At 38.2% G+C, this 14,976-nt stretch overlaps 1 protein-coding gene across 1 annotated transcript; it reads left to right on the plus strand.

Annotated features, from left to right (window-relative positions):
* Positions 1 to 7,174: 7,174 nt before the first annotated feature.
* LOC125868702 (uncharacterized) lies at positions 7,175 to 7,921 on the plus strand. Its single transcript, XM_049549293.1, has one exon. It carries the CDS (start codon positions 7,175 to 7,177, stop codon positions 7,919 to 7,921), a length of 747 nt encoding a protein of 248 aa, XP_049405250.1.
* Positions 7,922 to 14,976: the final 7,055 nt, after the last annotated feature.

A 14,976-nucleotide genomic window follows, 5' to 3' on the forward strand; every position in this document is an offset into this window, starting at 1 on the left:
AAATATGGCATTGATTGAGGTCAATTATGAAGGAAGAATTTCGATCGAAAGGATCGCTGCTTTGGTACAAGGATGGTGCGGTATTCTTGACTCAAACATGGGGGTTGAATCGTGGTGCACGCATGAATATTATACTTGGTTTATGATAGGAGGAATTCTCGCTAGGCCTAGCTATGAGGAAATATTAGGGTTCACAGACACTCAAAGGTCAAATCAAATTGGCATGGAGCTATTAAACCTCATACACATCACTACGACCATGTATCAGCAGGTGACCCCACGGTCTATCGACCATCTCATACAAACAATTAATGATGAACCATATGAAGAGTTGGAGGAAAACCCAGAGGAAGATCCTAGAGAGCCAATTGAGGAGATGGAAGAGGATCCAGTAGAATACTCAGAGCATGACCCTAATTTGTATGACCCTAAAGATTGAGGAGTGATGCATATAGAGGATGAACATGTTCCAACAGTAGAAGACGCTTACTCAGAATATGGTTCCATAGGGTTTGATGAAAGGGAAGATTCAAACAACTGGGAATGGAAAATCGACCAATCTCCAGAGTATCACCCGGGTCCTTACTATGATGTGGACGATGATGATAATGATGATGATGATCCAACTTGGCCGTAGATCATCTTTCTTCTTTGAATTCCCTCATAAGTTTCTCAAAAGGCCGTATGACCTATCCCTCTTGTATGCCTTATGGCCACCCTTGTACTTTTATTTCTTCGGCTTCCAACCACCTACATCATTGTAATAGCCAAACCTTAAGCAATGAAGTTATGTTTGCTCCAAATCTAAAATGTGTTTAAATGGATCATTTATTATCAAACTAATTTCAACGTAGGCCTACCTCAGGCAAAAAGAGGTTCTATGTTAGGACGCGCTTTGAATGTCGCCGAATTGGCGTATATATGTGTTACATCAACTTATTTGTTACAGCTTTCAATATTTCCCAAACTAACATAGTTTTATTTTTCTTTGTTTTCCTTTCTTTATTTATCCCCAAAGGTACGTTGATTTGTGTCGACTTGCAAACTGGCTGACTCACGATATAACCTTCGATCGAAGAGAAAGATGACTGATAAAGACGACTTCAGCGCTGCAGCAAACATAATGATACCTATTGAGAATCCCGAAAGTTCTCGAAGTATAGCTGACATTCAAAACGAGGAGAAAATGGCTCACATGGAACAAGAACTCGAGATCTTGAGGGAAGAATTGCGTCAAGTGCGAGACTTGGCCAAACTATCTGCAACCACTTTCCCTACTTTCAAGACACCTATCTACTTCCCAAAGGCTGACTTGCCTTCTGCCGACTTACCAAATCAGCAGGATTGACTCAACACGCTCCTACTCACGGTCGAGTTCCACCAGCTTCTCCAACCGCGACCCTACCATACTTATAATGCAGCAGATACTTGGGGCACATGTCGCCGCTCCCTATGAGCCACATGTTCCACCTGTATATGCTGTTGGGGATCTTACCTTCACTATGCCAGCTGTGGTTAATGTCCCATACGAGGTCGATCAATATGAAGAAATGGAGAAAGATGTTCGATTGAAAGAAGACGCGTCGATAAATGACCAGCTTCAGGGTCTGAGAAAAGCCTTGAAAAGCTTACAAGTCACTAGAGGGACAGAGAGTCTGGATTATGATGACTTATGCATCCATCCAGACATTGACATGCCAGTAGGGTACAAACCACCGAAGTTTGACATGTTCGATGGAAAGGGTGACCCTCACGCATATTTAAGGGCATACTGTGACAAGTTAGTCGGTGTAGGGAGAAATGAGAAGTTGAGGATGAAGTTGTTCATTTGGAGTCTGTCTGGAGAAGCATTAACCTGGTATACCCTCCAAGACCCTCACAAATGGCGTGACTGGCAGGAAATGGCCGAGGACTTCATGACTCGTTTCAGATTCAATACTGAAATTACTGCTGACAGATTCTCATTGGCCAATATACAGAAGAAGCCATCTGAGAATTTCTAGGAATATGCATGACGTTGGAGAACTGAGGCTGCGAGGGTGCAACCACCACTAGATGAGAGTGAGCTCTCGAAGTACTTTATCCGAGCTCGAGAAGGTATCTACTTTGACAAGATGATGTCAATGATGGGTCAGAAGTTTGCAGAATTGGTCAAGATGGGAGACTTTATAGAGGAAGGGGTTAAATCTGGGAAGATTCAGTCTATGGTCGCATTGCAAGCTGCAAGTAGGGCTATACAATCGGGTTCCATTGGCGGCATCAAAAAGAAAATAGAGGATGTTTCAGCTGTCACTTACCAACCAGGAGGACCATCTCACCGATACCCTAATAATCCCCAAATCGCTGCGCATACTTCATACGTCCTAGTGTATAATACCCAACCACACTATAACTCACCCCGAGCACCAGCATACCAAAACCCTCCAAGACCATATGTCCCTGTCCAAGCACCAATTCACCAAAATAGACTAGCATATGCACCGAGACCACGTCCAAATCCTAAAGCTAGAAATGCTCGCGCTTACACACCGATTGTTGAACCCTATGCTCAATTGTTTGAGAGGTTGAGGACAGCGGGAGTGCTGCAACCAGTTGAAGGAAAACTTCCTGATCCAATCCCTCGTAATTTTGATGGGAACAAGAGATGTGCTTACCACTCAGGAGTCCAGGGACACGACACAGAAGATTGTTATGGTTTGAAGAACCAGATCGAGTCTTTGATCAGGAGAGGAGTAATCAAATGCACTCCAGCACCTCCTAATGTGAACAACAATCCCTTGCCAAACCATGAGAATCGGGAAGTCAACATGGTTACTCTGGATGATGAATATGGGACCCCCGACTATCCAAACATAGATGAAGCGGATGCCATGACATCTTCGGCGCAACCTGTTATCACTGTTTAGCTAAAAGAACCTCTGACTGTCCAAACATTTCTCCCAAGAGTTGTAGTGACCACTCTAATTGCTAAGAAGCCTGAGTATGACACCAAAGCAGTCCCTTGGGACTATCGAGCAAGTGCCAAGGGCAAGATGATCGACACTGCCGTGGCTCAAGGGATGACTAGGTCGGGGAGGTGTTATGCCCCAGAGGACCTAAATCAAAGAGTTCTCGGAAAAGAACAGAATCCAAAGAAGAATATTACCGATGCTGAAGCCGCAGAGTTTTGGAAGAAGATGCAGTCTAAAGACTATTCGGTTGAAGAACTGTTGAAGAAGACGCCAGCCCACATATCCATTTGGTCTTTGCTTATGAGTTCTGAAGCTCATAGGAATGCTTTGATGGAGGTGTTAAGCGGAGTGATAATTCCAAAAGAGACCACAAGTGAGACCTTAGCTGCAACGATTGGAAGAATAGTGGAAGCTAACAAGATTTCTTTCCATGATGATGAGTTGCCCGCAGAAGGGGTTGGGCACAACAAAGTGTTTCACATCGCAGTCAAATGTTGTGATAAGATTGTGACTCGTGTTTGGTGGCTCTGGATGCAATATTTGTCCTTTCACCACTCTGAGAAATTTAGGTGTTAATATGGGAGAGATAAAGGAAAGTCGTGTGAAAGTTAGAGCCTTTGATGGAGCGCAAAGAAGTGTCATCGGAGAGATACATCTCTCATTGCAGGTAGGGCCGGTTGAATTCCCCATTCTATTTCAAGTGATGGATGTATCATCCAACTACAACCTGTTGTTAGGAAGACCATGGGTTCACATGGCAAGAGCAGTTCCCTCCACTTTTCATCAATGTATAAAGTTTGAGTGGGGTCACACAGAAGTTACCATCCACGGAGAACTCAGTCACCCCATTCATTCTGTTAATTCTATCCCAGTCACCAATGAATTAGACGGAGCCACCTTTCACACCTTGGAAATCATGCAAGCTATAAGGGTCAATAAGGGAGCAGAGCCCGAAGATACCAAGTTGTCAAGTGCAACGAAAATGGTTGCATCAGAAATGTTGAAGTATGGATATCAGCCTAAAAATGGACTTGGACCTAAGTCCAATGGCATAGTTGAGCCAATCCAGCTGAAGCATCAGAGAGGCACCAACGGACTAGGATATGAGTTTGCCTCGGGAAGAGATTGTCACGGGTCAAGCGATACAATCTTTGTACCAGAATAAACTTTGATTCCAGATCAAGCTGGCATTGATGACATCGTAGAAGGATTAGGCAATCTGTTCGTGGCCATGGCTGGAGAAGAGGAAGGGGTAAATCTCAACAAGTTGACCATTCGTGATGCCAAACCTGGAGAAATCTTGCAGAATTGGACCACCAGCCCATCCCTGTTTCAACCAGAGTCCTGGTAGTGTGAAAAAGTAGTCTTAATTTTAAAAATTCGCATGATCGAATTGAGGCTTGAATCATGCCTAATCTTTTGTTGCTTGCCTCTTCTAAAAGCTAGAATGCTTTGAAATAAAAGTCTTTATTTTCTTTTAAAAAAAATCTCGTTATTTTAAATATTTATTTATTTTTACTTGCCTTTTGCACTTTTCAGGACTCATATTAATAAAAATTCTCGTTCAACAGTTATGACATGTAATGAATCCACCGAGCAAGATGAAAATGATGAACAAGATCACGAAGAGTATGATGAAAGCATGATGCCTGAAAATCTGCCACACGAGATTGAGCAGGTTGAAAGTCAGAAGAAACCCAATATGGATGAAACAGAGGTTGTCAACTTAGGAGATGAGGAAATCGTGAAGGAGACACGAGTCAGCATACATTTGGAGGCTGAAAGAAAGCAAGAGTTAATAGAATTGCTTAAGCAATATATTGATGTATTTGCTTGGTCTTATGATGACATGCCAGGATTAAGCACCGATATTGTCTCGCACAAATTACCGACTGATCCAACTTATCTACCTGTTAAGCAAAAGATAAGAAAATTCAAGCTAGATTTGAGCTTAAGGATCAAGGAGGAGGTAACTATGCAAATTGAGGCGAACATTGTAAGGGTCACAAATTACCCCACATGGTTAGCCAATATTGTGCCTGTGCCCAAAAAGGATGGAAAGATCAGAATATGTGTGGACTATCGAGATCTCAACAAGGCCAGTCCTAAGGATGATTTCCCTCTTCCAAACATTCATATACTCATCGATAATTGTGCAAAACATGAGTTGCAATCATTTGTCGATTGCTTTGCGGGGTATCACCAAATCCCAATGGATGAAGATGATGCAAAGAAGACAACGTTTATCACTCCATGGGGAGTGTATTGCTACAGAGTAATGCCGTTTGGTCTAAAAAATGTCGATGCAACCTACATGAGGGCCATGACTACCCTTTTTCACGATATGATCCACAAGGAAATTGAAGTGTACGTGGATGATGTCGTTATCAAATCCAAAAGAAGTTCAGACCACCTGGATGACTTACGAAAGTTCTTCGAGAGGTTGCGTAAGTATAATCTGAAGTTGAATCCAGTAAAGTGTGCATTTGGAGTACCCGCGGGAAAACTATTGGGATTTATCGTTAGCAGGAAAGGCATAGAGTTGGATCCATCAAAGATAAAGGCAATCCAAGAGCTACCTCCACCTAAGACGAGGAAAGACATGATGAGTTTTTTGGGAAGGTTGAATTACATCAGTCGGTTCATAGCTCAATCCACAGTGATCTGTGAACCATATTCAAGTTACTGAAGAAAGATGCTGCCACAAAATGGAGAGAGGAATGCCAAAGGGTTTTTGATAGAATCAAAGAATACTTGTCCAATCCACCAGTATTAGTCCTATCAGAGCCGGGAAAGCCTTTGTTATTGTATCTATCTGTCATGGATAATGCATTTGGATGTGTATTGGGGCAGCATGATGAGACAGGTAGAAGAGAGCAAGCTATTTACTATTTGAGCAAGAAGTTCACACCATACGAGGCAAGATACACGTTGTTGGAACGAACATGTTGCGCTTTGACTTGGATTGCGCAAAAATTTAGACATTACCTATCTGCATACACCACGTACTTGATCTCAAGAATGGATCCACTAAAGTACATCTTTCAGAAGCCCATGCCTACGGGTAAACTGGCGAAATGACAAATTTTGTTGAGTGAGTTTGATATTGTGTATGTGACACAGAAGGCTATCAAAGGACAAGCTCTGGCTGATCACCTCGCAGAAAACCCGGTGGACCAGGATTACAAGCCACTCATGACCTACTTCCCTGATGAAGAGGTTTTGTTTGTAGGAGAAGACATATCAGAGTCATATGATGGATGGAGAATGTTCTTTGATGGAGCATCAAACTCTATTGGAGTTGGAATATGAGCAGTCTTAATTTCAGAAACAGGTCAGTATTACCCGATCTCAGCCAAGATCAGGTTTTATTGTACAAACAACATGGCGGAATATGAAGCTTGTATTCTTGGACTCAGGATGGCCATCGACATGAACATCAAAGAACTCTTGGTGATAGGAGATTCCGACTTATTGGTTCACCAGGTGCAAGGAGAATGGACCACTAAGAATGTCAAGATCCTGCCTTATCTGCATTACATTAAAGAGTTGAGTAGGAGATTCACAAGTATTGAGTTCAAGCATGTCCCTCGAGCTCAAAATGAGTTTGCCGATGCTTTGGCAACATTGTCCTCGATGATTCAACACCCAAACAAGAATTACATCGACCCTATCGATATAGAGATACATGATCAACATGCATACTGTTTTCATGTAGATGAGGAACTGGATGGAAAACCCTAGTACTATGACATCAGAAGATTGATAGAAACACAAGAATATCCTAAAAATTCCACAAGCAACCAAAAGTGGACTTTGAGGAGACTGGCCAATCATTTCTTCCTTAACGGAGAAATCGTGTATAGGAGAACTTCAGATTTAGGATTGCTGAGGTGCGTCGACGCCGCAGAAGCGACAATGCTTTTGGAAGAAATACATGCCGGAACATGTGCACCTCACATGAATGGGTTCACTTTGGCAAAGAAGATTCTAAGAGCCGGATATTTTTGGATGACCATGGAGAGAGATAGCATCCGATATGTGCAAAAATGTCATCAGTGTCAAGTGCATGGAGATTTTATACAGGTTCCACCAAATGAGCTCAATGTGATGGGTTCCCCTTGACCATTTGCCGCTTGGGGCATGGATGTTATTGGACCCATAGAGCCTCCCGCGTCAAATGGACATCGTTTCATCCTGGTGGCTATCGATTACTTCACGAAATGGGTACAGTGACTAAGAAGGTAGTGACAGACTTTGTTCGCAATAACATAGTTTGTCGGTTTGGAATTTCGGAATCAATCATAACAGACAATGCAGCTAACCTCAACAGCAATCTTATGATGGAAACTTGTGAAAGGTTTAAGATTGCTCATCGAAATTCCACAATTTACCGGCCACAGATGAATGGAGCAGTTGAGGCTGCAAATAAGAATATCATGAAGATTTTAAGGAAGATAGTAGACAGTCATAGGCAATGGCATGAGAAGCTACCATATGCTTTGCTCGGTTATCGCACCACAATCAGAACATCAACTGTGGCAACTCCTTATATGTTGGTTTATGGTTCAGAAGCAGTAATACCTGCTGAGGTGGAAATACCATCTTTAAGGATTATCCAAGAGGTTGGTCTCGACGATGCAAAATGGATACGTAGCAGACATGAACAATTGATGCTCATCGATGAAAAGAGGATGGATGCGGTTTGTCATGGCCAACTCTATCAGAACAGAATGACCAAAGCCTTCGACAAAAATGTCAGACCTCGACAGTTCACGTCGGGGCAATTAGTATTGAAGAAGATCTTTCCTCACCAAGGAGAAGCAAAAGGGAAATTTGCACCAAATTGGCAAGGACCCTACATGGTCCATAGAGTGCTCTCAGGAGGAGCGGTAATCTTAGCAGAAATGGACGGCAGAGTAAGCACAAAGCCAATCAATTCAGACGTCATCAAGAAATACTACATCTGAAGACCTCAAGATTAGTGCTTATTTTGTGTACTTTTGCATTTTTTCAATGTAACAAAACTACGTCTAGACCTGACTTCCCACGGTGGGGTACGTAGGCAACCCACATCGGATCCGGTCTCCCTTAGAAAACCCAAAATCATCATTTCCATGTATTTAGAACTACGCTCGACCTGAATTCCCTCGGTGGGATATGTAGGCAATCCTTGACGGATTCAGTCTTTTTCAATTTTTTTACTTTTCTATTGTATTTGAACTACGTCCTGACCTGATTTCGCTTGGATACGTAGGCAGCCTGAGTCAGGCCCGGTCATTGCATTTCATATTTTTCACTTTCCTCTTGTATTTGAACTACGTACCGACCTGATTCTGCTTGGATAAGTAGGCAGCCTGAGTCAGGCCCGGTCATTGCATTTAATATTTTTCACTTTCCTCTTGTATTTGAACTACGTTACGACCTGATTCCACTTGGATACGTAGGCAGCTTGAGTCAAGCTCGGTCATTGCATTACATACTTCTACTTCTCCCTTTTTGTATTCGAACTACGTTACGATCTGATTCCTATCTTGGGGATACGTAGGCAGCCTGAGTCAGGATCGATCGATGCATTGCATAATTTTTTTTTTTATTGTTTCTTTTTTCTTCTTTACTTACCCTTAGGAAAACTTCCTCATAGTTAGCGTAACCTCAGAATGTTGAAGAATATTGATCGTCGCAGTGTCTGCAAAAGAGCTAGGAAAGTTTCATCAGAAGGGTAAAAGCTACATGAGGACTATGTTGGATATAGTCAACAAAATGGAAAGCTCAATGGACTTCGGAACATGTCATAATCTAAAAACGCTGGAGAATTACAATCTATATATATATATATATATATATATATATATATACACACACCTAATATACATAGTATACTTATTTTCTGGAAAAACAAGCTAATTATTTTCAACAATATTTTTCTACTCATCCACCTACCAAGTCTCTAGGTTAAGAAACTATGTGCGGTACTAAGAAGACGTCGAAGGATTCTAGTGACGAGGCTTCAGTCCGCAAGTCGATGCAAATCAACACCCCCTCCCAAACTAAAATTTTCTTTGAGTGCAGGAACACAAGAATCAAGAAAATAACATCAAATCTTGGGGCATGACCGGAAACGCCATTTGATTTCTCCCAATCATGAGCCAAAATACTCTTTCTCTACTTCATTTCTTGGAAATATTTCAACTTGCATCGTACGACTAAAATATATTTTTTGTTTAAATCTTTGCAGGTATGCTAAAAGATCCATACCAAATGCTGAAAAAAGAAGATCCTTGTAGGAAAATAGGATAGTTAGCTTTCTTTCGAAATAACTCCATCAACTGGAGCTTGTAATCTAACCTCATCAACAACTCCGCCAATCGGAGACCACCGTCTAACAGCGCCAAACTCCACAAGTCTGGGGTTGTACATAGCAAATGTCACTCAAACTCCACCGATCGGAGGCTGTACATAGCAAACATCTTCAAACTCCACCACTCGGAGGGTGTACATAGTAACTATCGTCAAACTCCGCCACCTGGAGGTTGTATATAGCAAACATCGATCGAACTCCGCCACCTGGAGGTTGTATATAGCAAACATCGATCGAACTCCGCCAATCGGAGACCACATCGTAGTGACGTCACTAAAGCTCCATCGATTGGGGGCAAGCACGCATAGAAACGTTGTCACACACCGACAATTAAATTTACATTACAATCTTTACACAACCGGATACAGGCTTTTACATTACAACAGCCCCGCCAGTCGAGGGCTTTTACATTACAAGCTTTACACAGCCGGATACAGGCTTTTACATTACAATAACCCCGCCAGCCGGAGGCTTTACATTACAAGCTTTACACAGCCGGATACAGGCTTTTACAGTACAACAGCCCCGCCAGTCGAGGGCCTCTACATTACAAGTTACTTTACCTACATCACACTCACAACACAAAAAGAGGTGTCAACAATCGTCTGAACATCTACACTCTGCTCTTTACATTACTATTTCAATTTATAATTCTTGAACCGCAACAGGTACTTTTCACCCTTTTACATGTTTTGCAGGACAAAGCATTACAACGAGGAACTCCTTCTAAGCAGCAAACTAGGGCAAGTTAGTGCAATGTCAAGCATCACTAGCTACGTCAAGGATTCACTTTCAAAACTCAACTCAACTCGATTTTCAGAAGTTCAGATTTAAATTTCACTTATAGCTCTTTCATGTCTCAGTTCATTGTAACTCGACACCGGACATTCTTTTTAAAATTCATCTACCATGAGTCTTTAGTAGAAATTGTTGTGGAGCATCTCTCATACAAGTTTCTTTAGAACTGTATCTCATCCCTCTATTCGTGCCAATCTCTTCATACCTCACCACCAAAAGATTTAAGTATTATCATAATTCAATACTGGGGCAATTTTTAATAAAAATTTGCTATGTTCTCGAACTACATGTGGCCTGATTTCTCATGAAACCTGAGATATGTAGGAAGCTCGGAAGCCAGAGTTTGGCCATAACCCCATTAAACATTCTTGTCAAGTTATTGCTCAAAGTGTATTTTTGTGGGTCGCCTAAAATTGGATTGTGTCAATATTTCTTTGTCCACGTCTTCTTTGCTCTCTTCCATGGACAAAGAAAGGGGCAAGTTGTTGACACCCAATTTTGGCTCTCCACATTTAACTATGGTAATACTTATAATAATAATAATAAAATATATATGTTATGAATTTTTTTTATAGGAATACAATTTTTTTTTAATTATTTATTTGACTTGATAAATTTATTTCTTAAATGTTATTTCTTATAAAAATTAAATATATTATATTACTACTTACTTTCTCATTTTTAAATAAATGTTGTTCTTCTTAAGAATTGAATCTATTTTGGTTCAAATATAATTCCTTTTGTTGCAATAGATATTTTTCGTACATTTATTAAAATTAGAAAGCTTCGTTAATTGATGATTTACTAATTTGTATTAATTTAATTTTAAGAGTGACTAATTTTATCAATTAAGCTAACCTTGCAAAATAACTATTTTTAATTTAATAAATTATGACTATTTAATAAAGAAGAGGTTATAATTTAAATGATTTTTAATTTGAGCAAATTTAGCAATCCAAGTTTTATTAAACCGGCCAATCCATGTAAGCCACATAGGCGAGCACATGGATTGTGCTTCTTTAGATTCGATCTCAGCCTTACAATCTAATCTAACGGCCTTAATTAAGTCATCCTTTTACTATTATATATATATATATATATATATATATATATATATATATATGTATGTATATAATTATTATTTATTTTTAAACTCTTTATTTTTACCAACCGTCCGATCAAATGATCGGACGACCCAAATTAAATCCCAAGTTTTTCATCTTTTCCCAAAGTAGTACAATCCTAACGCCTCTGTTCTTCTTTCTTTTCCCAGATACACACCGCTTCATCTCCCATCAACCTTTCTCCTCCTCTGCCAAACGTTTCTACCTACAGACCACCGGAAAATGGTAATTTCCGGTGGTTTTCAATATATCTCCCTATCCTCTATCAATCATAGCCTCCTCATGTCAACTTTACATCCCTTCCATCATTTTTTTCTGAATCGAAACAGACCTCAAAAGCCACACCACCGCCGCTGCTACCACTGAAAAGGTGGAGAACGTGAAGGACCATCGAATTTGGGATCGTTATCCCTTTAATCGGATGGTTGTGAGATTGGAACCCCCCCAAGCCATCACTCATTCTTTCTCATCAATCTGAAAAGAGGTTGATAATATTTTCTTCCCCTCCATCATTATTTTTCTTCTGAGATTTGATCTTAAAAAGATTAAAATTTGAATCATTGAAACCTCTCCCCAACTATAAAAGGAGGACTTTGGTCCTCATTCGAGATCCGAAAAAAAAAAAGCTCTCGAACATCCATCTGGAAATCATCCAGAAAATGATCCGAAAAATCATCGAAGAACGATAAAAAAGAGGGACAAAAGCACGCTTCAAGCATTAGGTTTTAGAATTTTTCGATCTTCTTTCATCCTTTTTTTTTATTTTCAACTCGAGTTTCGAGAGTAAGTTTGATTTTGGAATCTATTAGACGTAGAAACTCTAGTTTGCTGCTCAACACAAGGTAAAACCATTCCTCCTTATGACGCTCTTTGTCCCTTTTCATCTCCGAAATAAGATCCTTGTTTGCTGTTTGTGAGTTCTGTTGTGAGTGAGTTTATCTCCTGGTTTTAGTATTTTTTTGTCTTTGGTTTTGCTTCCCACAGATCATGGGTTAGTAAACTGAAGTCGGTAACCACCCTCGCCTTATATTTTGTTTTCGATTTTCTAAAAAATACTATTCTTATGTCGTTATCTTGATTCTGCCATTTGGATTCAATTAGCTACTCTAAATAGGCTCATAAAAACAAGTAATAGAAGTCAATGGCAATAAAAAGGACTGCTGATTAATGTATCTGATATGTGTTTTGTTGAAATGTTTTTTTTTAGTATATATATCCCCTCTTAGAGGTCATTGGTGCAAGTAAACTAATTTTGGACAGTAAAGCTTGATGTCAAGTCATCATTTTTTGATCTATATAACTGAAATTGGTGTTGTATCTCCTTGTTGTTAATTGCTGTTTTTCATCTGTTAAAATCCAAAGCTATACAGCCAAAACAATCATAATCTTTTCATCTTTCAGCCGTCATTTTGTTTCCAACTAATTTTAATCAAATGGTCATTATGTTATATAAAATTAATTACAGTTGCATCTCATTTAAATATGAGGAGCAAAATATGACAGTAGTGGCCTGTGATTCTCTTTTTTAAGAAAAAGTGTTGCTGGTCGTATGTTTACATAAAAAATTTGAATAAATCATCAGCTCGCTGTTCCATTTTGACAGACAATATATTTTTACGAAGCATTTTTTATCTTGATGAATAATGTTTTGTGAAGCTTTAAAACATGTAGTATTCAACTAATGTGTTGGATTAGTGACTTTGAATCATCAAAATTTAGTTGATTGTTATAATCATCGTTGGCATAATATTTTTCTTTCTCTTTCCTCAAATGTATGGGTATCTAGGCCTCAAATCTTGACCTTGTTACATTTTCCAATACAATATACGCTATGTAAAATTGTGTAAAGGGCTGGTCTGTTTTGAATTTATTATAGTTATTTGAATAGTTCCTAATCCCTTTACCTCTTCTTATGTTACATGTACAATTGGAAAGCTGGAGTTTCTACTTTGAAACTCGTTATTGGCCTAAGATATTAGGCCAACAGCAAATCAGGATCATCGCAACACTTGGAGCCTCGCAAATTAGGAGTCCAATATTTCTTAGCCTTCCTCTTTTCGAGTCTTAATTATATTGTTTGGATATATTGGCTAACCTTTACTTACAAGTTTTTGATATATTGTTTGTCTTTTATTTTGAAGCTTATTTTTACGTGAACTAATATTATTTGTTTATGAATTTAGTTGAGACACCTTTAGAATAAATGATATAAAAGATATTTTCTTAAAAATGAGTTAGCATTCTTACTTATAACAATCTTTTAGGCCTTCTAAGTTGAAGAGAGGGGGCTTATACTTTAAAAGTTTCCAAATGAAGTTTCAAAAGGACTAAAATAATATTCATTTAGGTATTAAAATAGGAAAAATAAAACTTATGAATTGGGACTTCCAAGTGAATTTAGAGATATATAAAGGCTAAATAAATTAAACTTTAAAATAATTAACTTGTGGGATTATATTTTTTTAAAGAAGAAATAAGTAGGGAAGTAGGCTCATATATTTAACAAAACAAATGTAACTATAGAATAAAGCTCAATAGTTTAGGTTATTTTTATACTCTTTACATCACCCCTTTATAAAATATATTGACTATTCTTACTTTTTTTTGAATCAAACATTGCTAATAATATTTTAATCTTTTTAACATGCTATTTCAAATTTTAGATATGCAAACAGGTTCAAATACAAGGTACACATATATATGTCGTACATATAAAGGTATATACTCTATTTTTTTCTACATAACTTATTATTATCTACTATCTCTTTTGCTAATATTATTTATAATTTATAAATCTCTACACTTAAACATATATGTTATTTTACTAAATATTTATCGTCAACTTATCCCTACATGTAAAAAAAATAATAAAAATGATAAACATTCATGTCTTGAACAACTTACATATTACACTTCATAATAAACATATTTAAGATTACAAACCTTCATATAATATTTTATCATCTAGTATTTTTATTCTATTTTATTTTAGAAAACTCCATTTTACGTATTTTCATTCAAATTACACATCCCATATTACTACGTATTCACACCCAACTACTATCTTATTTTTATTTCACGTCTTATATAAGACGACAGATTCTCACAAATGCAACATCTACTTATTCTTTAGGATAATTTTATGATACAACTATATATATTTTTACATATAAATCGTACTCTTAAGTACATTCTTTTATTTATTTTTACAATATGATAAAAATACTACTATTAAATATATTTTATAAGACATATATGTCGTACCTTGTATTTTACTCTTTTCTTAAACTAATTAACTAATCATTGATTTTTAAAGCAAATAAATAAACAAGTTTTCCTAATCATATTTTCCTAAATTGAGTTTAAGGTCTATCTTCGGATAGGCTCTGAGGGGTGCTTAACACCTTCCCCTTGAGTAACCAAAACCCTTACTCAGAATCTCACTGGTTTCACAAATCAAAACAGAGTTTACATTTACATATAAAAAATGATTTTCCTAATATTTTCCTTAAAATTTAGGTGGCAACTCTAAAACAAACAAAACAATTTTTTCTAAAAAACAAAGTGTTAGCCACATTATGTTGTGAACTGTTTCGGCCGGTTCGAAATAGGGTGCGACACTACTCCTTGTTTGGACTTGTAAAGGAAGTGTTTGTTTTCATTTCCTTGCCCCTTGTTTCAAGCTATTAGTGTGCCTTGGCGATAAATCCCCTGCCTTACTAATTTGTTGTATGTTATATTC

This window comes from Solanum stenotomum, chromosome 6 (genome assembly GCF_019186545.1).
Source record: "Solanum stenotomum isolate F172 chromosome 6, ASM1918654v1, whole genome shotgun sequence".
Lineage (NCBI taxonomy): Eukaryota > Viridiplantae > Streptophyta > Magnoliopsida > Solanales > Solanaceae > Solanum > Solanum stenotomum.

What these genes read in the sequence shown, in the direction of transcription:
- LOC125868702 (XM_049549293.1), top strand. Translation starts at nt 7,175, where the DNA reads ATGGGTACAGTGACTAAGAAGGTAGTGACAGACTTTGTTCGCAATAAC.